This window comes from Myxine glutinosa, chromosome 12, assembly GCF_964187855.1.
Source record: "Myxine glutinosa chromosome 12, kmMyxGlut1.1, whole genome shotgun sequence".
Lineage (NCBI taxonomy): Eukaryota > Metazoa > Chordata > Myxini > Myxiniformes > Myxinidae > Myxine > Myxine glutinosa.
The window spans coordinates 48,424,404-48,449,349 of NC_136272.1; the positions used below are offsets into that span (position 1 = coordinate 48,424,404).

A 24,946-nucleotide genomic window follows, 5' to 3' on the forward strand; every position below is an offset into this window, starting at 1 on the left:
AGAAATGCATTTTTATAATGATTGACCATGAAAACATGGGTGTAGACACCAGATTTGTGATACTGCCATGTATAGTTTTCTAGATATTGATGAAAATAGGATTTTCGGTAATGGCGTCCCTATTTTTGGCGATTTGGGCGGGAAGGCACCGGCCCTGACCCGGCAGCAATGCATTTTTGTGATGTGGGGGTAGAACCCTTTCAACCCACGTGGCCAGTTGCTTCGGCGCTTTTCACTTGAATAAACATGCTGGGCTCCTGGTCTAATTCCAGGACAATGACCCAAAACATACAGCCAAAGTAACACTTAAATGGCTTCAGAACAAGAACGTGAAAGTCCTTTAGTGGCCCAGCCAAAGCCCAGATTCGAATCCCATTGAGAATCTGTGGAAATACTTGAAGATTTCTGTTCACAGACGCACCCCATCTAACTTGACAGATCTTGAGCAAATGTGCAAGAAAGAATGGGAGAAACTACCCAAGTCCAGAGGTGCAAAGTTGATACTGATAGACATACCCAAGAAGACTCGAAGCTGTAATTTCTGCCAAAGCGCTTCTGTGAAGTAGTGACTCAGGAGGTGGAATACTTATGTAAATGAGATATTTCTGTGTTTCATTTTTAAGTATTTTGTAAAAATGTTGAAAAAAATTCCACTTTGACATTATGGGTTATTATGAGTAGATCAGTGAAAAAAAATCTCAATTTAATCCATTTTAAATTAAGGCTGTAACACAACAAAATGTGAAAAAGTCAAGGGGTGTGAAAACTTTCTAAAGACACTATCTTTACTTCTGGATGCAATGTAGAAATTGACTGAAGTCAATGATTTACTTTGCTGTTCCTCACTGATGACTTTATTATCTGGGAAGGCATCACGGAGTTTGTTCAGACAATATTCAAGGACGAGGTTATCTGACATTCAAGGCAGGTTTTGTAGCCAGGCTATTTTGGGCAGGCAGGAAATACAGCCTTGCAACTAGAGCGGCACTCGGTAGAGCGTATACCTCCTCCAGGCTGAACAGTTTACATTTTGTATCCCACCTATGGGATCGATCTGATCTAATCAATTCTTCCTTGTCACACATCCAACCTGTCGACCAAATTTTGTAACACAACAAAATGTGAAACAGTCAAGGGGTGTGAATACTTCCTGAAAGCAATGTACTTCAGAGTTTTTAAAAAATTATAAAACAGCAAATTCTGCGAGGTTCAACTCACACCTGATTGGATGCAGCAAGGTTCCAGACTCAGGCTGACTACTCACCCTTAAGATTGTTTGTGGAACAAAATCCAGGCTTTTGCAAGCGACTCACCTCAAAGGAAAAGGAAAATGACAAAGTTTTAAAAATTGATATTGCAAGAGGTTGTTACCTGTCAATTCAGTGGTTGTTGTTTCTTATGCAGCCTGGGGCTGCTGGTTATATCATTTTCTGGAAGTGTGGCTGTGCCGCTGATGCAATGCACCTGTTACTAGTAAGCTGGTACTTATTTTGCTGACCTCAGAAGGATGACAGGCTGAGTCAACCCTCCTGCTGTTATTTCAACCGCACGACAGGGCCTCAAATGCAAGACCTTGAGATCTTAAGCCAGCCACCTTAACCGTTAAGCCAACACCAGGCTCAATGCCATGACAAAAAAAAAACAACCTAATTTCAAGGACACTTTCTTGAAATTGCAACGAATGTTTCAAGTGCATCTGTTCTCACCACCTGCCTGATATCATCCAATGACCTTGTTCTAGTGTCTGACCATAAAGCCTCTCGATGGACTTCTGCTAACACCCACAGAGCAAATCAAGGTTACAAACCTCTTTATGAATGAAGCCATGACAGAGTTTATTCATGTGCACTTGTCATACACACAATAAGTCAGTGAGAATTGTGTTCCACTCAGGGGTCAAGTGAAATGGAGGAAGAGCAAAAGATTGGGCTCTTTGCTCTGCAGCTCTTCTGATGTTGAAACATGTCATAGGAATCATTGTCTTCCAATCCTTCTGGAAACCGTGGATTTGCAGACCGAGGATCCCTTTGACAACCAAACTACACTTGTACAATTCAACCTGTGTGTCACTGAGCAATACATACTAAGATGTGGTGAATGAATGGCCACTCATTCGCTCTCTTCAATTTTCTGCTTGAATCCAACAAATCATTGTACAACAACCTCAAATAGTTATTTTTTTATTATAATCATTCTTGATGGCCACGAGTGGAGAAGGAGCGATATGAGTGTGAGAGCGCACATTATCATCCACTTACCATTTTCAAATCTCACGGGGTTATGCAACAATCTGTATGACCACCTCAATAACATCCCATGCTCCATACGAATCATCTATCTATAATGCCAGCAATCTCTGTGTGTCTGTCTGTGTGTCTGTGTGTCTGTGACCGCTGTTTCTCGACAACCACGGGTCCGATATACTTGAAACTTGCCAGGTATATTGCTGGGGACCCGAGGATGTGCCTTTTCAAGGTTTGTAATTAATCGGACAAGTACCTACCGAGCTATGTCCAAAAAACGCTTCAACCAATCAGAGAGCAGCGAGCTATCACGTGTGCCGAACCGTTAATGCAATGCAAGCGTTAATGCGTTAATGCAAGGCTTTTCTTTTTTTCCCTCTTCTCTTTCTACTTTTCCTTGCGATTAAATTGCAAACAGCCAAAATACGTTGGCGCTAATTGAATAATTGGCCATTAACACTAAAATAATCGTAACTGCGATATGCCAACTTCCGGACAGTGCAGCCTTCCATGTTGTTGTTGTTTGCAGCAGCTGTTTGCAGCAAGGCAAGGCTTTTCTTTTTTTCCCTCTTCTCTTTCTACTTTGCCTTGCGATTAAATTGCAAACAGCCAAAATACGTTGGCGCTAATTGAATAATTGGGCATTATGTTTTACAACTAATAAAAACGAATTTGCGATTCATTCGCTTTCCTGCGCGTTTGTGTACGCGATGGCGATTTCTTTACCAAACTCCGGAAGCCGTTCGCTTTGGACCGAACCATTGCATGTAAATAGAGGGGGGGGATTGTCACCACTCGCAAGCCGTTCGCTTTGGACCAAACCATTTCATGTAAATAGGGGGGGGGATATAATTTTAGATATATATATAGTACGGGCATGCCCTAGTCTATCTATAATTCCAGTAATCTCTGTGTGTGTGTGTGTCTGTGTGTGTGTATGCGACCGCTGTTTCTCGACAACTACCGGTCCGATATACTTGAAACTTGCCAGGTATATTGCTGGGGACCCGAGGATGTGCCTTTTCAAGGTTTGAAATTAATCGGACAAGTAGTTACCGAGCTATGGCGATTTCTTTACCAAACTCCGCAAGCCGTTCGCTTTGGACCAAACCATTTCATGTAAATAGAGGGGGGGGATTGTCACCGTACTCGCAAGCCGTTCGCTTTGGACCAAACCATTTCATGTAAATAGAGGGGGGGGGGGGGGGGGGATTGTCACCGTACTCGCAAGCCGTTCGCTTTGGACCAAACCATTTCATGTAAATAGAGGGGGGGGATTGTCACCGTACTCGCAAGCCGTCCGCTTTGGCTTTGCGAATGGACCAAACCATTTCATGTAAATAGAGGGGGGGGATATAATTTTGTACGGGCATGCCCTAGTTTCTCTAAAGGACCTTTGTACTAAGTTTCATAAGAGTGTGCTCTTGGTTCAGGTGTGAACTTTTGGCCTTTAAAGTATTGTTACATTTGTGGGGGGTACCAATGAAATACCTTTGGGTCAGGTAGGATTGTATTGGGTAGTGTGCTCCAAATTCAATGTACAATGTGCAGGAAGGGTGTTGGAGTGAATGCCATTCAATGTACAATGTGCACTGAGTGGGTTCGTCAAAAATGTAGTGGTTTGAGAGGGTCATTAACCAGTGTGGCAGCTACATTCAAGTGTAAGGTGTGCACAGAGGGAGCTGCAGATGGAGGAAATGTTGAGTTGGATGTTGGAGACGGCGTTAAGCTGGAAGGTGTGAAAACATTTTGTTACCTAGGAGACATGCTGAATGGAGAAGGTGGATCAGACTCGGCAACGGTTGCTGGAGTGAGATGTGCATGGAATAAGTTTCGGGAACTGAGTGGCGTGCTGACGAGGAGGGGAGTGTCGTTGAAGCTGAAGGGAAAGGTGTATGCTGCATGTGTGAGAAGTGTTATGATTTATGGGAGCGAGACATGGGTAATGAACGGAGAGCAGCAACGAAGGCTGGAAAGGGTGGAAATGCGAATGGTTCGACGGATGTGCGGAGTATCGTTGAGAGAGAGGAAGACAAATGATGAATTGCAAAAGATGATGGGAATAGAGCCTGTGGTGGATGCTGTGAAGAGAAACAGTTTGATGTGGTTTGGTCATGTGTTGAGGAAGGATGAAAGTGACTGGTTGAGAAGAGTGATGGAAATGAATGTAGAAGGAAGTAGAGGATGGGGAAGACCGAGAAAGACTTGGCTAAAGATGGTTGAAGAAGAAATGCGGGCAAGGGGGTTAACAAGGGGAGATGCAGAAAATAGGGCAAAATGGAGAAGATTGTCATGGGGACCACAAGGCTAACGCCCGCTCTTGCAGGGAAAATGGCCTTAAAATGCCTGTTGTTTGTTGTTTGTAGTGTGCTCCGAATGGCAACGACGAAGAAGAAGAACCTCCATGTAACTAAGTAGGGAATCCTTTAGACCGGATGTCGCGGAAGGTCGTATATTTGTCTCCATGGCGAGGGGTCTCCATGTGTTAATTAGTTAGGGTATAATAATAATTCCCTGTATGTAAATCTCCTCTGTGGTTTTTCCTTTATTCCTTATGACATACACCACACCAGCCATGCACTCTGTACCTAAATTAACAAGCATTCTGAGTATTGTGCTGCAATACATGTCCCCTACCAAAGTTCAAAGTGCCATAACTTTGTCAAAAATGATCGAATATGCAAATTTATGCACGGTTGATGCTGGTTTTCAAACTTGATCTGAGGTATGCTGAGACACGTGTGTCACGCCTCGCCTCGTTGATAAGCCCGCAAGGTCGCTCCGTGGAGCAGCCTGCACGTATTGCACTGTGTGAATTATATAAATTATTACCAACTCACGGTCTGAGGTACTGGCGATTCAAGAGATATCCATTTTTTTTTTTCGTTTAATTAACGATATCTGCGAAACTACGTGCCCTATCGCAAATTCCAAAAGGACATTTTAGTGCTGAACAGGTCTGTGAAGTTTCCTCTCGATTGGATCAAAAATGAGGGAGGAGCTCGGTTTTAAAGGTTCATGCTTAAAAACGTCATAACTCTGAAACCATGTGACGCATGACGTCATGCTCACTGACTTTTTTGTTCGTCATGGGTATGCGATTCTGCCTGCAAAGTTTGGCCTCGAGCTGTTCAGCCGTTGCAGAGAAAAAGGGGTTTTCGTGTTTTCACGAAAAACAATATGGCGGCCGAACCACGTGACCTGTGACGTCATAATTACCATTAAAATATTCTGCAGACCGAGTCCATATGGTGAAAATTTTATCTCAATCGGTCCTATTTTTGCAGAGAAATTGTTTTTTTAAAGGAAATTAAAACTTAAAATGGCACTGAGTTAAGGATCATCAGAATTATCAGAATTACCAAAGTTCAAAGTGCCATAACTTTGTTAAAAATGATTGAAACGTCGTGAAGTTCGAACTTGACCTGTAACTTATCATGAGGAAACCATGTACCAAGTTTGAAATCATTAGCATTAGGCCGAGAAAAATATATTTCCGGTCTCTGGTCAGCGCGCGCATCGATTTTGACCCTGCGCTTCAACAATTTTTTTTTTTAAATTTCCAACGGTACCGACAACAGCGCGCGCCTGTTATTGCCGGGCCGGCGCGCTATCTCGTGAAATGCGGGTCTGTGAGGGGCGCCATTGGTATCGACGTTCGCGCACGGTTATCACCTACAAAACTACGTGTAGTTTGTCCAAATCCAACCAGCCGTTCCAAAGATATGAGTAGTGTTGTGTGCCGTGACGTCATGAATCCAATCGGCTGGATATTGTCATTTATTGAAACGAAGACGTTCTTTGTCGGGTTCGTGTGACGCAACCAGCAGGCCTAGAGAGCTGCGGGTGGTCTCGTTAGTTAAGCCTGGATCCTATCTCGTTTGTCATGAAGTTGTAAGTGTCTGTGATAATCTGGTGGACTGGGAGAAGAGATCGTGGGAGACCATCGACTTGTTAGACCACTTGCGCATGCGCAGTGTTGACGCGATCGACGCATTGGAATGTTTAACGGTACGGCGAGGCGATCTCGAGATCGAAATGGCAGTCTATAATATGCTTGAAGAACTTAATGATTTTCAGAATAAATACATTTTAAAATAACTTAAGCTTGTGTTCATTATTTACAAAAAAAGGCCTACAAGTCTCCTTGGCTGTCTTTAATTTCTCTCTGAATGGCGCCACAGCAGATCAGGAGGACCGCAAGGCATGAGGACACAAAAAACACCTTTATACGTGCAATCCATGCTTTTCAAAAAAGAAAAAAGAAAAAAAAACCGCATCGCCGCATCAATTCTGGAACTTTGGTCTGACCAGAGACCAGCAATATATTTTTTTCAGCCTAAATAAGCGTTTAGAAAAAAAGTCCGGAAAACTGTTCTTTGCGTGACGGACTGACGGACTAACTGATGGACTGACGGATGGAGGGACGGCGTGCAAACCTATAGTCCCCTCCAGTGTACACCGGTAGGGGACTAATAATACTAAATAATAGCCACCAGGATTCAGACATTGAACGCTGCTGGCACCGTCAGCAGAGTCATCGCAACACCAAGCAGGCAGGGCCGTGGGGCCCCACCCTGAGAGGTGGTGATTGGTCAGGGCGATGGACTGCTGCGATGGCACTCGCTGATTGGAGCTCGCGGGTGATGTCAGGGGTTCCAGGACCAGGAATGAAAAGGCAGAGCATCATGCATTCTCTCCCTCTTTGTGTCCCGAGCTGATGAAAGGCGGTCACAGTTCGTGCTCCTCTTCTCTTCCTTGCTCTTGGTCCCAACATCCATAGCGAACGGTCGCATTTTATTGTTTCTCTCTCGGTTCTTGGTGTTCGTGGGAGGCAGTCGCACGTCCTGCTCTTGGCTCTGGATTTGATAGCGTGCAGTCGCACGTTCTTCTCTCTCTTTTTTTGTGGCTGGCATAGCGTGCAGTCGCACGCCTCTCTCTTGGCGGACACATCCTTCCCTTGTCTCGACTCTATGCTGAGAGGACCGTTGGGGCTCAGTGTGGCCGAGCAGGAAGGAGCGCGGGCCTGCTTGCTTCACTTTCGGCGACTGGTGGGTGAACGGACTTTACGCCAAGGCGTGTGTTTTCCCACACAGGGACGTGGGATTTTTGACGGCGCCGGACGGTCACGGACGCCAGGCGGAGTGCAGGCAAACACACCACACGCATTTATAATTTTCATTTATTTATCCCCGTGTCTGTTTTACGAGTCAGTATGGGGGCGCCCCAGTTAGGAATTTTAGTTTACTGTGCATTCTTTGTTCCCTGGCATTATTTTTTTTATTAAATCCATTATTTGTTGAACTTTCTATCCTTGTCCTGTTCCGTTTAATTGCTGATGGATCGGAGAAACCCCGTGCCACATCCGGCCGTCCAGGTAAGCTCACCCCCCTCCGCTCCCGCGTGTATAAATAACACCGCCATAGTTTGATTGAACTCCTCGTAGTGTAAAGCTCGATCGGCCACCCGTCAGCCGTCACCTTGGGTGATCTTAATCCCCCCGGGAAGACGACAGTATATTTAGTTCTGGAAATGCTATGATAGCTACTTTTTGAACCCTGAGCTTAATAATTTTGCATGTTTACTTTCTGGTTAGTGCATGGTGGTGGCTCAACTGTGAAGGTGGTTCACTTGAGATGTTGACTCCTGAGTTCAAGTCCCTTGTGGCACAAATAACACCTGTAGGTTGACTCACCCTGTTCATCCTTTGGAGGTCGGCAAAATGAGAACCAGTAGCGACCATTTTTTCAAAATGGCTCCCAAAATTGCTAAATGTGCCATAAACGTATTACATCCGCCACCAAAGGTGGATGGATCTTAAATTTTCACCCCTGTTTGTTTGTCTGTTTGTGAACAAGATATCTCAAAACGTTGTGGATAAATTCGGACGAAATTTGGTGGAGAGGATGAGTAGGTGACGCAGACGAAATGATTCAATTCTGGTCAAATCCGGATCCGGATCCAGATACTAGAATTTTAAAGTGATTCTTCCCCATTGAGGGATAAGGCACACAACAATATATAGCACGATATCTCAAAAAGTTGTGGATGGATTCGGACGAACCTTGGATAGGTTGGTTGTGTGATGAGGACAAGCCAATTAGATTTTGGTTCATGTTGGATCCAGATCTGACCTATCAGTGGGATGGATAAAGACGTTAATTGTTCAGCCTGGCAGAGGTTTGCACTCTAAAATGGGTTAAATTGACTTCGGCAGCCCTATATGACCGGTGGCATGAAAGGATTTTTTTCACATGATATATACTCTGTTCATACGATGTTACAACACATGAGAAAATAATACACAGCTGCCTGCCACACTTCTTTACCCACACTCCCATTTTCATTCTTTGTCCTATTTTGCATCATTATCTTCAGTTTCATGTGTACATAAATGATTAATGTCCCCTAATAGAGGTGTATATGGGAGGAGTTTAAAGTAATAGAATGAGAGGAGCACGAGAATAAAACGCACCTGTATATCATCACAGAGTCACTTTCGGCACCATGGCAGTGGGGACGACGAGTGCGTTGTGCGTCCTCGTCATTCTCCTGGGGGTAGCAGCACCACCCACAGCCGCCGACATCCCAGTGAACTGCATGTACTCGGACCTGTTGGGCTCATGGCGTTTCTTCGTGTCTCGTGTATTTGGAGCACGCTACAGCACCTGCTCAGACGGAGCCGGTAGGTCTTCCTGGGATCCTGTTTTGAATGGCATTGGTTGGTCGTCTCAGGATTTCAGGATTCAAACCTCATTGGAATACATAAGAAAAAAACAACAAAATTAAACACTCCTGGTAAAACAACAATCTGCAAAGATGACAATTACCATTTTTGCAGATTCTCAGGAGCTCACAATTAAATATTACTGCTGCTACAAAAGTGCTCAAAATCCTTTCAAACCAATCCAGGAGAAAATCATTTTGTCAGTTGATGCTTCATCTCGAAGAATAAAGATCTGATTCTTCATTACCCTCTAAATTGAACAATTAACCAGCCTTTCACCTCTCCTCCAATGTCTCGATACCCTGTCTCCAATGTCACCTTCTCACCCTTTAAATAATCTGCAGTTGTGAGAGGAGAGTTAGTTTGAATACAAATAAGTTAAATATTGTTATATTTGGTGTAAACAAGTTGTGAGAGGAGAGCTAGTTTGAATACAAATAAGTTAAATATTGTTATATTTGGTGTAAACAAGTTGTGAGAGGAGCGCTAGTTTGAATATAAAGAAGTTAAATATTGTTATATTTGGTGTAAACAAGTTGTGAGAGGAGAGCTAGTTTGAATACAAATAAGTTAAATATTGTTATATTTGGTGTAAACAAGTTGTGAGAGGAGCGCTAGTTTGAATACAAATAAGTTAAATATTGTTTTATTTGGTATAAACAAGTTGTGAGAGGAGAGCTAGTTTGAATACAAATAAGTTAAATATTGTTTTATTTGGTATAAACAAGTTGTGAGAGGAGAGCTAGTTTGAATACAAATAAGTTAAATATTGTTATATTTGGTGTAAACAAGTTGTGAGAGGAGCGCTAGTTTGAATATAAAGAAGTTAAATATTGTTATATTTGGTATAAACAAGTTGTGAGAGGAGCGCTAGTTTGAATACAAATAAGTTAAATATTGTTATATTTGGTGTAAACAAGTTGTGAGAGGAGAGCTAGTTTGAATACAAATAAGTTAAATATTGTTATATTTGGTATAAACAAGTTGTGAGAGGAGCGCTAGTTTGAATACAAATAAGTTAAATATTGTTTTATTTGGTATAAACAAGTTGTGAGAGGAGAGCTAGTTTGAATACAAATAAGTTAAATATTGTTTTATTTGGTATAAACAAGTTGTGAGAGGAGAGCTAGTTTGAATACAAATAAGTTAAATATTGTTATATTTGGTGTAAACAAGTTGTGAGAGGAGCGCTAGTTTGAATACAAATAAGTTAAATATTGTTATATTTGGTATAAACAAGTTGTGAGAGGAGAGTTAGTTTGAATACAAATAAGTTAAATATTGTTATATTTGGTGTAAACAAGTTGTGAGAGGAGAGCTAGTTTGAATACAAATAAGTTAAATATTGTTATATTTGGTGTAAACAAGTTGTGAGAGGAGCGCTAGTTTGAATATAAAGAAGTTAAATATTGTTATATTTGGTATAAACAAGTTGTGAGAGGAGAGCTAGTTTGAATACAAATAAGTTAAATATTGTTATATTTGGTGTAAACAGGTTGTGAGAGGAGAGCTAGTTTGAATACAAATAAGTTAAATATTGTTATATTTGGTGTAAACAAGTTGTGAGAGGAGAGTTAGTTTGAATATAAAGAAGTTAAATAATGTTTTATTTGGTATAAACAAGTTGTGAGAGGAGAGCTAGTTTGAATACAAATAAGTTAAATATTGTTATATTTGGTGTAAACAAGTTGTGAGAGGAGCGCTAGTTTGAATACAAATAAGTTAAATATTGTTATATTTGGTGTAAACAAGTTGTGAGAGGAGCGCTAGTTTGAATACAAATTAATTAAATATTGTTATATTTGGTGTAAACAAGTTGTGAGAGGAGAGCTAGTTTGAATACAAATAAGTTAAATATTGTTATATTTTGTGTAAACAGGTTGTGAGAGGAGAGCTAGTTTGAATATAAATAAGTTAAATATTGTTTTATTTGGTATAAACAAGTTGTGAGAGGAGAGCTAGTTTGAATACAAATATGTTAAATATTGTTTTATTTGGTATAAACAAGTTGTGAGAGGAGAGCTAGTTTGAATGCAAATAAGTTAAATATTGTTTTATTTGGTATAAACAAGTTGTGAGAGGAGAGCTAGTTTGAATACAAATAAGTTAAATATTGTTTTATTTGGTATAAACAAGTTGTGAGAGGAGAGCTAGTTTGAATACAAATAAGTTAAATATTGTTTTATTTGGTATAAACAAGTTGTGAGAGGAGAGTTAGTTTGAATGCAAATAAGTTATAACTATTGTGTTTTGTTTCGTGTAAAAAAGTTGTGAGAGGAGAGCTAGTTTGAATACAAACACGTTAAATATTTTTTTATTTGGTGTAAACAAGTTGTGAGAGGAGAGTTAGTTTGAAGGCAAATAAGTTATAACTATTGTGTTTTGTTTCGTGTAAACAAGTTGTGAGGGGAGAGCTAGTTTGAATACAAATAAGTTAAATATTGTTTTATTGGGTGTAAACAAGTTGTGAGAGGAGAGCTAGTTTGAATACAAATAAGTTAAATATTGTTTTATTTGGTATAAACAAGTTGTGAGGGGAGAGCTAGTTTGAATACAAATAAGTTAAATATTGTTTTATTGGGTGTAAACAAGTTGTGAGAGGAGAGCTAGTTTGAATACAAATAAGTTAAATATTGTTTTATTTGGTGTAAACAAGTTGTGAGAGGAGAGCTAGTTTGAATACAAATAAGTTAAATATTGTTTTATTTGGTGTAAACAAGTTGTGAGAGGAGAGCTAGTTTGAATACAAATCTTACTATAATTCACCAAATGTCTGTCCGTCCGTTCGAAGGTACCGCAAAAACGGCTCAACCGATCGCAACGATATTTTGGGTGGGTATTCCTGGGATCCCTGGGAGTAAAATAGGCTATATTGTTTTTCCAATTTTTCCAATTTTCCAGTTTTTCCAAACACGATGGAATAATAATTACCGATATGAACAGTGATGTGGCTTTTATTGAAATTCTACAAATACTGCTTAGATTTTGATAACAATTATGACCCTGCCGCGAATGCGGAAGTGGACAGATGATGGCAATGCACGGGTTTGATAATATCCAAATACAACCGTCATTCAATCGTAATGTTAAATCGTTAAACGTTAATCGTGTTAATCGTTTTGTTAAAGTATCAATTGATGATTGGAATTGAGTGAATACAATTACGATTTTGAATTTGTAATTGTGTTCACCCAACCGTACGGAATTTCACATCAGGATTTAAATATTTGTTTATGTCACGAATGTTGTTAAAAGTTTATTTTTTATATTAATGTTATTTAATTTGTGATTGGAGTTATGCTGTTTGGAATGAAAAAAGAGATATCGAGTTCAAGTGAATGACGAAATGCCATGATGGTTTCTACTTTCTGAACGTGAATTCGCGGATCGCCATATGCAGATTCGCCATTGACTGGGTATGGAACAAACCTACCCCTTTGTTTGCCAACGGGTACGTTTTTCATGGAAGTCCTTCACGAACTTGCTGTCCATGTCTGACGTGCGACTGAAGGTGCTACAGTAATGTGGAATTTATTGGTTTCATGCTTTAGCATTCGCCATTTCTGCATTGTTTGTTTGCTCCTGGCCTCCCACCCGTGCGTAGCACGGGTACCTCACTAGTAAGTTAAATATTGTTTTATTTTGGTGTGAACAAGTTGAGAGGAGAGCTAGTTTGAATACAAATAAGTTAAATATTGTTTTATTTGGTGTAAACAAGTTGTGAGAGGTGAGTTAGTTTGAACATTTATATTGTATACGTTAAATATATAAGTGTTTTATTTAGTGTGAACAAGTTGTGAGAGGAGAGCTAGTTTGAATACAAATAAGTTAAATATTGTTTTATTTAGTGTGAACAAGTTGTGAGAGGAGAGCTAGTTTGAATACAAATAAGTTAAATATTGTGTTTTATTTGGTGTAAACAGGTTAGCTGATCGGTGTGAAATAGGGATGTTTGGTACCTTTTGTAACGAATGTTGCATCTCTTTCTGGCGAGTGTGGTTTTCAGTGCTCACAATAAGGTAGTTACCTGTTCACAGTTGGAACATCTTTTCATGTTACTTACTGTACAGTGGGAATGTTGTTGAGATCCTTCAGTTTACTATAAGGGGTGATTTAAAATATCGTGTTAAACACAAATAGTTTATTTCAATATTAGGTTTATATAGTTCGGGGCTGCCTGGTGGGGAAGAGGGGGTTATCTGGCACTGGACTGTCCTGGGGAAGAGAGGTAAGGGATACAAAGCACTGCTCTGGGGGAGGGGGTAGGGGATACCCATCGCTGCCCTTGGGGAGGGGGTAGGGGATACACAGCACTGCCCTTGGGGAGGGGGTAGGGGATACACAGCACTGCCCTTGGGGAGGGGGTAGGGGATACACAGCACTGCCCTGGGGGAGGGGGTAGGGGATACACAGCACTGCCCTTGGGGAGGGGGTAGAGGATACACAGCACTGCCCTGGGGGAGGGGGTAGGGGATACCCAGCACTGCCCTTGGGGAAGGGGTAGGGGATACACAGTACTGCCCTGGGGGAAGGGGTAGGGGATACACAGTACTGCCCTGGGGGATGGGGTAGGGGATACACAGCATTGCCCTGGGGGAAGGGGCAGGGGATACACAGCATTGCCCTGGGGGAGGGGGTAGGGGTTACACAGCACTGCCATGGGGGAGGGGGTAGGGGATACACAGTACTTCCCTGGGTGAGGGGGTAGGGGATACACAGCACTGCCCTGGGGAAGGGGTAGGGGATACACAGCACTGCCCTGGGGGAGGGGTAGGGGTTACACAGCACTGCCCTGGGGGAGGGGGTAGGGGATTCACAGCACTGCCCTGGGGGAAGGGGTAGAGGATACACAGCACTGCCATGGGGGAGGGGGTAGGGGATACACAGCACTGCCCTGGGGGAGGGGTAGGGGTTACACAGCACTGCCCTCGGGGAGGGGGTAGGGGATACACAGCACTGCCCTTGGGGAGTGAGCTTTTCCTGGTGGTGGTTTCGGGACGTGTTGGACATTGAAAAGCTATGGAGTTATTGTCCTCATGGTGGTCACCTTTCGCCTGCTGGCCGGCGGCAGCACTGCCTAACCCCACATCCCAATATACACTTTATAGCAGCCTTTGATGGTCTCAAAACGGAGGTCGAGGCCAATGTCTGGTAGTTTTGAACTTTGTCCAGATTCTGAAGTACCCACCATCTGGGGCCTCTAGGTGCTACAGTTTGGCCAGGAAATAATAACGTACAAACAAACGTAAACGAAACACTTGAAAATATAGTCAAACATGTCTGTCCGCGTGTTCATGGTCTGTGATTTTGCGTATCTGCGCTTAACCTTTGGACACCCTTTCTCTCCCTCCGCGCCGATACGTCCGCATAACGGCAGAAAAAGTGAATCCCAATCCTTAAACTGTTCGGCTTTCATAGGTTTTTAAACATTTTCAATTTTTGGATAACAGTGTTTTCCTTAATTTAACATTACATGTTAAATTACAATACTGTACTGTAGAGCTGAAAAATAGAAAAATGTACATTGTGCGTCTTCCGGATTCAGCCGCATCACATCTTCTTCTGGAAGATGTCCAATAAGACTTTTATCTCAAAAGAAGAAAAAAGGCTCCTGGATTTAAGGCTGCGAAAGACAGGTTAAGCCTTGTATTGTGTGGCAATGTGTCAGGCTGTAGGTCCTAGCAATTCTTGTTTACCAGTCCGAACATCCCCATGCATTCAAAGGGAATCATAAAGCTCTTCTACCTGTGTTTTGAAGATCCAATAACAGGGCCTGGGTGACAGCCAAACTGTTTGAAAATTGGTTTGAAAACTGTTTTGTTCACAAAGTCAGAAATTATCTGAAGGACTTAAATCTCTTTTTTAAAGCGCTCTTACTTGTGGATAATGTTCTAGGACACCCTGCAGCTTTGGCTGAGAGACATCCTGATATCGAGGACCTCTTTCTCTCTCAAACATGACATCAATACCATGGATCAAGGTGTCATCGCTACATTGAAATCATACTACGCCAGGAAGAGCTTTGATCACGTAGTTCAGGCCATGGAAAATGACCCCACAACCAATGTCAGGGAATGCTGGAAGAAATTTGATGTCTTAACATCCATTAGCATCATAAAGGACTCATGGGATAAAGTTAAGAAACTAAACATTGGATGCCTGTTAGCGTAAAGTGTGGCCTGCGGAAGTTCATGACTTCCGTGGTTTCCTTAAGAGGGTGAAGTGTCGAGGATTGTTGATTTGGCCGAACAACTTAGAGGAGAAGAATTTGAAAACCTCGCTGCAGAAGAAGTTGAGGAGCTGATTGAGTCCCATGGGGAGGAACTGATGACAGAGTAATTGGTTGAATGAACTAAATCACGTGAATTAACTAAATTATGTGAAGAAGACAAGGAAGAGGAGGATCAGCTAAAGTAGCCACAATTGATTGCCAAAATCATTTCAGAACTTCGGAAAATTGAAGAATATTTGAAATGAAAGTCCATTCAGATTGACACCAACATGAAAAGGAGCATTGTTTTTGGAAGAGGCTTATACAGTAGATCAGCAATTATCAGCCTATAAAGGAATCTACAAAAACCTTTAAAGCAAAGAAAAACAGTGAAAAATAACTTAATTCTTCAAGCAACCATCCGCCGCCACTGCCACCACCCTGTCGACCTCCACTGCCACTGGCACTCCATCCACCTCCCACTAATTTCCACCATCTCCACCTACAAGTTCATCAGCAACTATCGGGGATTCCACCCACGACACCTGCAACCCCTGCAGACTGCATCATACAACAGAACATATTATGGAAGACCTTTATGGAAGAACACATTATGGAAGAACACATTATGCGTGGTCCTGGCTCCACTAAGGGAAGAGCACCATATAATTAAATAGATGTGATGGATCTGTAGGTCGCTCCTGGGAGATCGATCGGCTATCTCCGTGCCGTGGGCTTGTTCAAGCAGAACTGACCAGGGCTCCACCCAACAACAACAACTTCATTGCAATACTGTACTCTACTGTACAGGTGCTCGAAGCAGAATAGCTTTCTTATTGATGGTGTTACTTATTTTGACCTCATTCTACTTGATTGGTCTTATTTTTATATTAACATTTTAAATTTATTAATGATTTTTGAACTTAAACTTTGACGGCTGAAACGTATCTCATTGACTTACATGCTATAAACTGTCCGCCGTTCGCGATTTCTCATTGACATTCGCGATTTCCCCATTCGTGGAGGTTTACAGGAATGTAACCCCCACGGACGGCGAGGTTATACTGTATGCATATAGATATAGATAGGGGGTCAGGAGAGGGAGGGGGAGCAGGAGAAAAGTGAACTTGTTACATTTTTAAAACTTAAATATCTTTTGATGAAAATAATTTTTCCCTAAAGTCGAAATTCTATTCATCAATTATACTTGATCTCATCAGAAGTTGGTAAATGGCCAGATGACGTTTATCGTTGTGTTCAATTCTATGCAAATTATAGGAAACATGGAAATTTTCATAAACTTTGATAAGAATTTTTATTGGTATTTCAAGTATAATTATAATTGTCCTTCAACTTTTGGTTAATCTTTATGATTTTGATAAGCGATATAATGCAATTACACCACAGCAGCCGTGTATGTGGTGCAGCCGTTACATTCTCACAGTAAAATGATGTTTTCCTGCTGGTACAGATAAGGTGTTACAGGTTAGGTAACAAGGAACATCATCCTCACCATGTAGGTAATTTGAATCCACACCTTTCAGGATCTGAGGCACGTCCAAAGAGATAGTGAATTGGGCTCAGCACTTGGTTCACATACTGTACGGTACTTTTTAAATTATACAATTCATTTTTGTGGCTTCCAACCCTGACAACGCCAAAACCACCAATACATCCCTTCCAACTGTCGTAGAAGTGTGTACACTAAATAGAATGTCCACACCTCAAGAACAATGTCAAGATTTAATTCTAAGGAGAAGTCAATTGGTACAACAAGAGAATACAATAGCCGGTGTCGCGAAATAAATCCGCCCCCGTATAAACTCTCCCCCCGGCGAATCTGTACCGGTTTAAACTCGCCCCCCGGCGAATCTGTACCGGTTTAAACTCGCCCCGGCGAATCTGTACCGGTTTAAACTCACCCCCCGGCGAATCTGTACCGGTTTAAACTCGCCCCCGGCGAATCTGTACCGGTTTAAACTCGCCCCGGCGAATCTGTACCGGTTAAAACTCGCCCCCAGCGAATCTGTACCGGTTTAAACTCGCCTCCCGGCGGATACGTTTCTCGCCCCCATCAGAATAGAATCGCCCCCATTCTCGTTTGCGGATATATAAATATACATATGGAAATATTGGTTTACAAGAGGGGATGTGATAAAAGTACTACTAATATTGTTTGGGGAATTGATTGGGTGCGGACGTACACATTTTCTCAATCTTTTTAAGACATACTTGAACACTTGATATTGTAATTATTGATAGATTTTTATTGGTTTATTTTTATTTTGGTTATGGTTTTATGGTTTTTATGGTTTTATGGTTATTTTATGGTCATTTTTATGGTTAGTTATTGTTATTTTATGGTTATTTTTGGTTATTTTGTGTTATTTTTGGTTATTTTTATTTATTTTTATGGTTATTATGGTTTTATTTTTATTGGTTTACACCAATATTCAGTTGCTCTAGTTGTAGATTAATTGTAAAATAACTTCCACAATCACCAAGAGTCATACAATTGTCACACTTTTTTCCAAGTTTGAATATCTGCTGAAACATCTACATATATATTATGAGGGGGCGATTTTGTCACGGGGGAGAGTCTATTTCGTGGCAGGGGGGCGAATCTATTTCGAGGGGGGCGAATCTGTACCGGTACAGAATCGCCGGGGGGGGGGGGGGGGGTGGGGGGGCGGATCTGTTTCGGGGGCGGATCTGTTTCGTGACACCGGCACCAAAACACCTCAAGTTACACAGCATAACATCCAATGACCTCTTCTACTGTCTGAGCTAACTTCGGTTCCTTTATAGTATTTGAGAGTAATGAAAGAAGGGTTGGGTTGTCCTTGAAGCCACAAGACGTAGGGAAGATGGAAAACAGAGGCAGAAGAAGCTGAGACATTCAGGTACAAATTCACGTCTGTTAACAGACCTTAAGAGATAAGCTTTTGAAAAAAAGAGTCCTGACATTCCACTAATATTCCTGGAACCACTGCTTCATGGTCTTCAGAAATATTAAATTTCATTCATCTTTGCACAGATTATAATCAATGTGAACTTTATTCCTGTAAGTCTTTCGAAGCATAGTGAACACACAAGTTCTATAATTCATAATGTAGATTGCTCAAAGATTTATCACTAATTATACTCTTGATCTCTATTGACAATATACATTTTGAACATTATAATGATTGGTGTGTCATGAGATGTGTTTATTAAAAACAACGAATGGAAGATATCATCATTCAAAATTAGCCATCGTCTTTAAACAGCAACGACAAATAACATTTATTACTCCTGAGAATAAAAACATCTCAATACAGGTGGGAGTCGAATCGGACTCCCACACAACCCTGCAGCAAGTGCAAAACGTTTGCAATTGGTCATTATCCTGGGAATACAAGGAGATGTTGTACACCGCACCTTTCCTATGCCATCTCCAGGTGCTGCATAACGTTATTGCTGGGTACCGAAGGGGGCTCGGCAGTGACGCACGCTGAAAGGGAGTACTCAGTTTTCACTCTGGTTGTTTGTTTTCTTGCTTTCTTGTTTTTGTACACCCCTCCTTTCCGATGCCATCTCCGGGCATTGCAAAACGTCATTGCCGGGCACCGAAGGGGGCTCGGCAGTGACGCACGCTGAAAGGGAGTACTCAGTTTTCACTCTGGTTGTTTTTTTTCTTGTTTTCTTGTTTTCTTTCTTGTTTTCTTGTTTGTTTGTCCGGGCGATATCTCAGCCATCCTTTGAGCTAGGAAGCTGAAATTTCGGCACAATAGTGAGCAAGTCCTTTGTCAAAAACGTATTTTTTGTTTTTTGATTAATAAATTAATTGAGGAGTTATTTAATTATTAGCGATTAATTAAGTAAAATGCCTGGAGATGGTACACCGTATCCCTGTGCATCGAAGAGCGTGACCAAGGGTTGGCGTCAGGTAGGGCATCCGGCCATAAAAACATTGCCTCAAACAGGGAACCATGATTGTCATGGGGCCCGCAAGGCTAACCCCCGCTCCAGCGGGGAAAAATGGCCTTAAAACGATCATTCATTCATTTTCATTCAATTAAGTACTTATATAATTAATTAAATTTTCTTTCTCTTCTGACCATTATCTCAGGCACCTTTTGAGTTGGGGAAGCTGATATTTGGACATGCCAATGACCAGGTGATTTGGCTGCAAAGGCTATTTTTGATTTATTAATTAATCAATGAATAGATTAATTATTTAATTATTCGATTAATGACAAATTTTTTTTTTTTTTTAGTTACAGATTCTGATGAAATGGTGGTGGTTTACGTGTTCTATTAGCGAATTGATTAATTATTTCATTTTTTATGATTATTATTTATTTATTTTCATTATGAATTATTTCTTTATTTTATTTCTCATCTGGGCAACATCTCAGGCACCTTTTGAGCTGGGAAGCTAATATTTGGACATGACAGTGACGAAGTAATGTGACTATAAAGGATATTTTTGATTTATTGATTAATCATTTAATCGATTAATTATTTAATTATTCAATGAATGACTTAATTAATTATTTTTTTTATTAATGACTTATTTAATTAAATTTCTAAAAGATACATCTTCGGATGAAGCACTAGTCTTTTAGTTATGCTATTAGCCAATTGATTAAGAAAATATTTTATTTTAATCTTTTATTGATTTTAATTATGCAATTAATCGATCAATTATTGTACACCTCTCCCTCTCCCAATGCAATCTCTATGAGCTGCACCGCGGTATTGCCGGGCGCCACAGGCGCCCCGGCAATGCCGCGCTGTAGGATATTTAATTATTTGGCATGGGGGCGGTGTACTTTGTATGTACCTGTACTTGTTTCTTCTGTGGTCAGACAGGGAAAGATTTTGGGCCAAATCTTTCATAAAGAGTCAAGCTAGGCCAGATGTTCTAATGAATGTGATTTGAGCAGGAATTTGTAATTTGTTCAGGGTGCTACCAATAACTTGCCCACTCTTCACAAAAGACACCGTGGTATCTTTGACATCCACCAGTTAATGCTAGCGGGAAGGACAACTGGCTTAAGATCCATCCGAGGATTGGCACACACAGTGATACAACTACCTAACAAATAGGAAATAAAATACCTTAAATGGTAATTGATCTGCTGTGAATAAAAGAGAAGCTGACGTTTATAGAAGGATAAAGAAGTTAGGCCTCTCCTTTCTGGTTTCAGACACCTTTCCCAATGCTGTCTATCAGGCCCTGGCTCCCAGCAGCACAAGTGTCTTCGGTGACCACAGTGTCTTCTCAGCACCCGGTGCTCCGTGGCCCAAATGGTCTCTCCACTACGGAAGTACTTCTGAAATTGCACAAGGGCCCGTGTGGCCTCTCAACAACATGCGTCTTATTTGGGAAAACACGAGCAAATCAAATTGGCCCTTATGGCCCAAAGCAAGTAAATAAAGGACACTTGGCTCACGTGGCCATGACAAAATGACTAAATTGGCCTTCAAACATTGTTTGTCTTTTTGTCTTTATGGCCTATAAACAAGCAAACAGCAGGCACATGGCATGGCAGGTGGCACAGCAAAAGGCATAGCTGCACAAGTGGCATGACTGGCATAACAATGGCATGACTAGACTGGTAGGCTTGACAGATTGGCAGGCTACAGGTGAGCTGAACTACAGATAGTGTGAGCCGGCCTCAGATGTATGAGCCAGCAGCTAGTAGTCTCGTGGTGGCAGGAGCATGCGGCGACCTATGGCTGGCTTGGACCTTACCTGACTCTAACCTTACCTGCTCCGCTAACTTCTATATCTTAATCCCCAGCTCTTTCCCCTCAAAACCCCTTTTAAGCTAAGCTATCCCTGCCAAGTCCACTAAGCCCATTTAAACTATCCTCACTACTACAACAACAACAACAACAACAACAGGCATTTTAAGGCCATTTTCCCTGCTAGAGCGGGGGTTAGCCCTTAAACTATCCTCACTCCTAGGAGTAAATTAAGGCACGTACTGTGGCAAACCTAATCAGGGGGGCATGGCTCTACATGGCTTGCAGGTGTGTAGGCCTATTTATATTGAGAAAGATTATTATTACTTCTGTTAAGAAAACAAAAATCGAATTATTTGTTTAATTATGGTCGTAGGGACCAGAAAAAAGAAGATTATTTAATATTTTATTTTGGTAGGGAGTTCAGAACCCCATTTTCATACTACTTCTGCCCAAAGAAAGGTCTTGTCTGATGGTAAGGCCTAAAGCAGGGGTTCTTAACCTCTTTCCCTGTCAAGACTCCCAACGGATTGCCCACGATGTCCCCATACCCCCTTCGCCAGACTGTTGACTGACCAAGGCGCACCGAAGGTGTGCATCGCTAGGGGGGACTGGGGGCATGTCCCCCTATAATTTTTTTCGATTTCTAGGTGCTCTGTGGTGCATTCTGAGGGGTGTTTTTACTTTAATTGCCTATTTTTTTGGATGAAAATTGGTAACTTATTACCCAGAAAATGGGCCAAGTTCGGGGATCCGCGCCTGATTACCAGTCCCATTAGGCTCCAGTGTGACTTCAAAATATCTCAATAGCTTAGTTTTACATTTGGATAATTAGGAACAGAACAGGAAAGAAAATCATTAGGATTTTATCCCTATTTATTTCTTTGCTTGTTAACAAAGAAACAAAACAAACTAAACTAAACTAAAACATGCAAGTTTTATGCAAGCCGTTTTACTAATCCAGTGAGATTGTTGCTGCTCGTTTCATGCAATCAGAATATGGAATTGGGGCACAGTTCGTGACAACGCCACTCGCATATCATCGGACCCATCAAGTCGGTTTCTCCACTTTGATTTGAGGTTCAACAATGCAGAGAAACCTGTTTCACAGAGATACGTAGTTGTGAAGGGAACCAACACATTCATTGCCTTCTTCGCCAAGCTAGGGTAAGCTGCTATCTGCTCACACCAAAACTGCTTAAAATCCAGCCCAGCCTTTCCGAAATCAGCTTTCTTCCTTTGATCTTCTTGGAACTCGATCAAATCATCCTTCACTAAATCGTTGTCACTCATCGTAGAAATATCAAACGAGAAAGGGTTCTGGATCCAAACGGATTCCATGCTAGGATCATCAATATCAGAGAGGTAACCCTCAAAATTGGTACTTAGGACTTTCAAATGGTCCTTGACTTTTTGAAGTATCTCCCCAGGCAATGCCTTTCCATCTTCTCCAGCAAGAAGGATATCGCCGAGGATTGGAAAGTTCGCCATGTTTCCGCTTTCAACACGGCGACTCCAAACAGGTAATTTCTTCGTGAATGCCACTAACTTTCCCCTGGGTTGAATAATGTCCACATCCCTTCCCTGCATCGACATGTTCAAGTCATTGAGGTGACCGAAAATATCGGCCAAATATCCCAGGCTAACAATAAAATGCTCATCTTCAAAAGTGTTCGCAAGAGGGCACGTGTAGTGCAACCTGACGTTGATGCCTGAGGAATTCGAGAATTTCTTCCTGAAGTTCCACTGCACGTGCGAAAACACGACCACGAGATAGCCAACGTACCTCTGTGTGGTACGGTAAAACACAATGTTCCACCCCAATCTCATCACAGAATTTTTGAAATAGCCGATTATTTAATGCCCGTCCACGAATAAAGTTGACTGTCTTTGTAAAATGAGGTCGTAATTGCCGTAATTGCCGATATTCGGTTCTTCACCTATTGATTGCCGTAATAGCCTACAATCTCACGTAATGTAGGGCCTACATTACGTGACAGCACATTGGCTCAGTGTGAACTTTGACCCGCCCTATGCACTATGTAAATGTTCTTTGTCATGTCAATCATGCATTGTAATCGCATGCATACGCCCGGGGCATATAGTTGTTTTATTCGAATTTTATTAGAAAATTGAATTTCTATTTGTTTGAAATATAATTATACAAATATAATTTGTTTTGAAATATATATATTTATACCTAAATATCTATTTATTATATATTTAAAGTTGATATTTCATTTAATTTATTGCAATTAATTATTATAATTGATTACGAGTCCCATACCCCCAGATTTTGGTTCCCATACCCCCAAGGGATATGGATACCCCAGGTTAAGAACCCCAGGCCGAAAGGTTTGAATGATTTAGTTGTTTGCTACCTGAGATTTTCCTGTGCTGATAACACGTTCATCGACCATTTAGCCATACAATCTAGTGACAAAATATATTTAGGAAATACGTTGTTCAGGTAGAAAGAAAATCCTCAAGTAATTGCCCAAAATATAATACTTCAAATGGAAATGTAATGATGTTTTTGCTTGTGAATTTAAATGTAAATGTAAATACAGTAGATTTAAAACCAATTCTGATTTTATTTTTTAAAATAAACAATAAGTGTGCATTGCATTAGAGTTTACCTCATTATCAGAAAAGGAAGTTTTAAAAGTCACCATTACCTTCACTTCCACACCTGGCAGGTTCTGACGCTATCCAGAAAGTGATTAAGCTACAGAGTCCCAACATCGCCATAGATGAGCATGGAAACGAAGGAACCTTTACGCTCATCTACAACGAGGGGTTTGAAGTGGAGGTGGCTGGATACAAGTGGTTTGCTTTCTTCTCTGTAAGTCTGTTTTTTATTTTAAATTATTCCACACAGGTAATGGCCATTAAATGACAACATTAAAATAAATTAACTCCTTACTTATGTTTATTGATAATTTTTATAGTGCTGTCACTGTCAGGATTCTTTAGGACTGTAGTGCTCTCCTCCGAATTTGGCAAATTGTACGGAATCTCATTGCGAGCACACATGCACAGAGGAGTAAGGTATTTTTTTAAGTCTGTCTGGCAGTCAAACAAAATTTGAAAAACATTCCAAATAGGAAACTTAATGTTTTTAGTTACTGTCATAATGGACACAAACAACATGGACAAATAACTGATTTAAGGGTGTAGTACTGGTGAACAGGTGATTTTTATTTTTATTTTTATTTTTAGCTGAAGTTTCCTTATAGTCTTATAAACAAGAATCATGCTATTAGAGGTCATAGAAGTACCCCTAATTATTGAAAAATGTCCAAATTTTCTAACATCATACATGCCCCTCAATAACTGGAAGTAGAATTATTTGTTATAACTTTAATTTGCATCATTCTTTTGGGCTGAAATTTGGACAGGATATTCAGAATATCACTTCCTTTAAAATGATGAAGGCTTTTGTTTATAGGAGTAGCCATTGTGGATTTATTTGCAGGACAACCAAGTTTTATCTGGTAATTGGCATAATTAGCTAATTAGTGAACATTTGACATAATTTCACAAAATCCTCTCATCAGGTAGTAGAGTAACACATGTATAATACATGTACCAAGTTTTGTGTGAAAAGAATGATGGGTAATAAGGTGACATAGAAGTAGAAATGTGTTCTTTGTTTTTCCTTGTTTTTTATTGACCGTCTAATTTATGCAAATTATATGCATGTAATATGACAAAGAAGTGTTGAAACTGGTCTGAGAGCCAAGATTATATCTTTCAAGAAAAACTGAAAATTAGATACCTCTCAAAGGTACCGATGTAGTTTTCTCAATTTTTCACCAGTACTACACCCTTAACTTGTAAAAGAAAGTGGTGTAAAAGACGGTGCATCAACGGTGGTAAACTTACAAAAAAGGTATTTTTTCTACACCCTTTAAAACCATTATTTTATTACTCTCACCAGAGGAGAGGGTATTGCATTAGGGTCCATTTGTTTATGTTAGTCCGCACAGAATGTGAGTATGTCGATTAATTATGTACTCATGAAAT

At 40.8% G+C, this 24,946-nt stretch overlaps 1 protein-coding gene across 1 annotated transcript in view; it reads left to right on the plus strand.

The window, feature by feature from the left end:
- The window catches only part of LOC137437353 (dipeptidyl peptidase 1-like), a 60,673-nt gene that overhangs the window by 12,823 nt on the left and 22,904 nt on the right, over window positions 1–24,946 (plus strand). Inside the window, exons 2-3 of the mRNA XM_068131693.2 lie at window positions 8,735–8,928; window positions 23,617–23,762. Of these exons, the coding sequence (XP_067987794.2) occupies window positions 8,751–8,928; window positions 23,617–23,762 (324 nt within the window). The 5' untranslated portion in view covers window positions 8,735–8,750. The remainder of the gene's footprint in view (window positions 1–8,734; window positions 8,929–23,616; window positions 23,763–24,946) is intronic.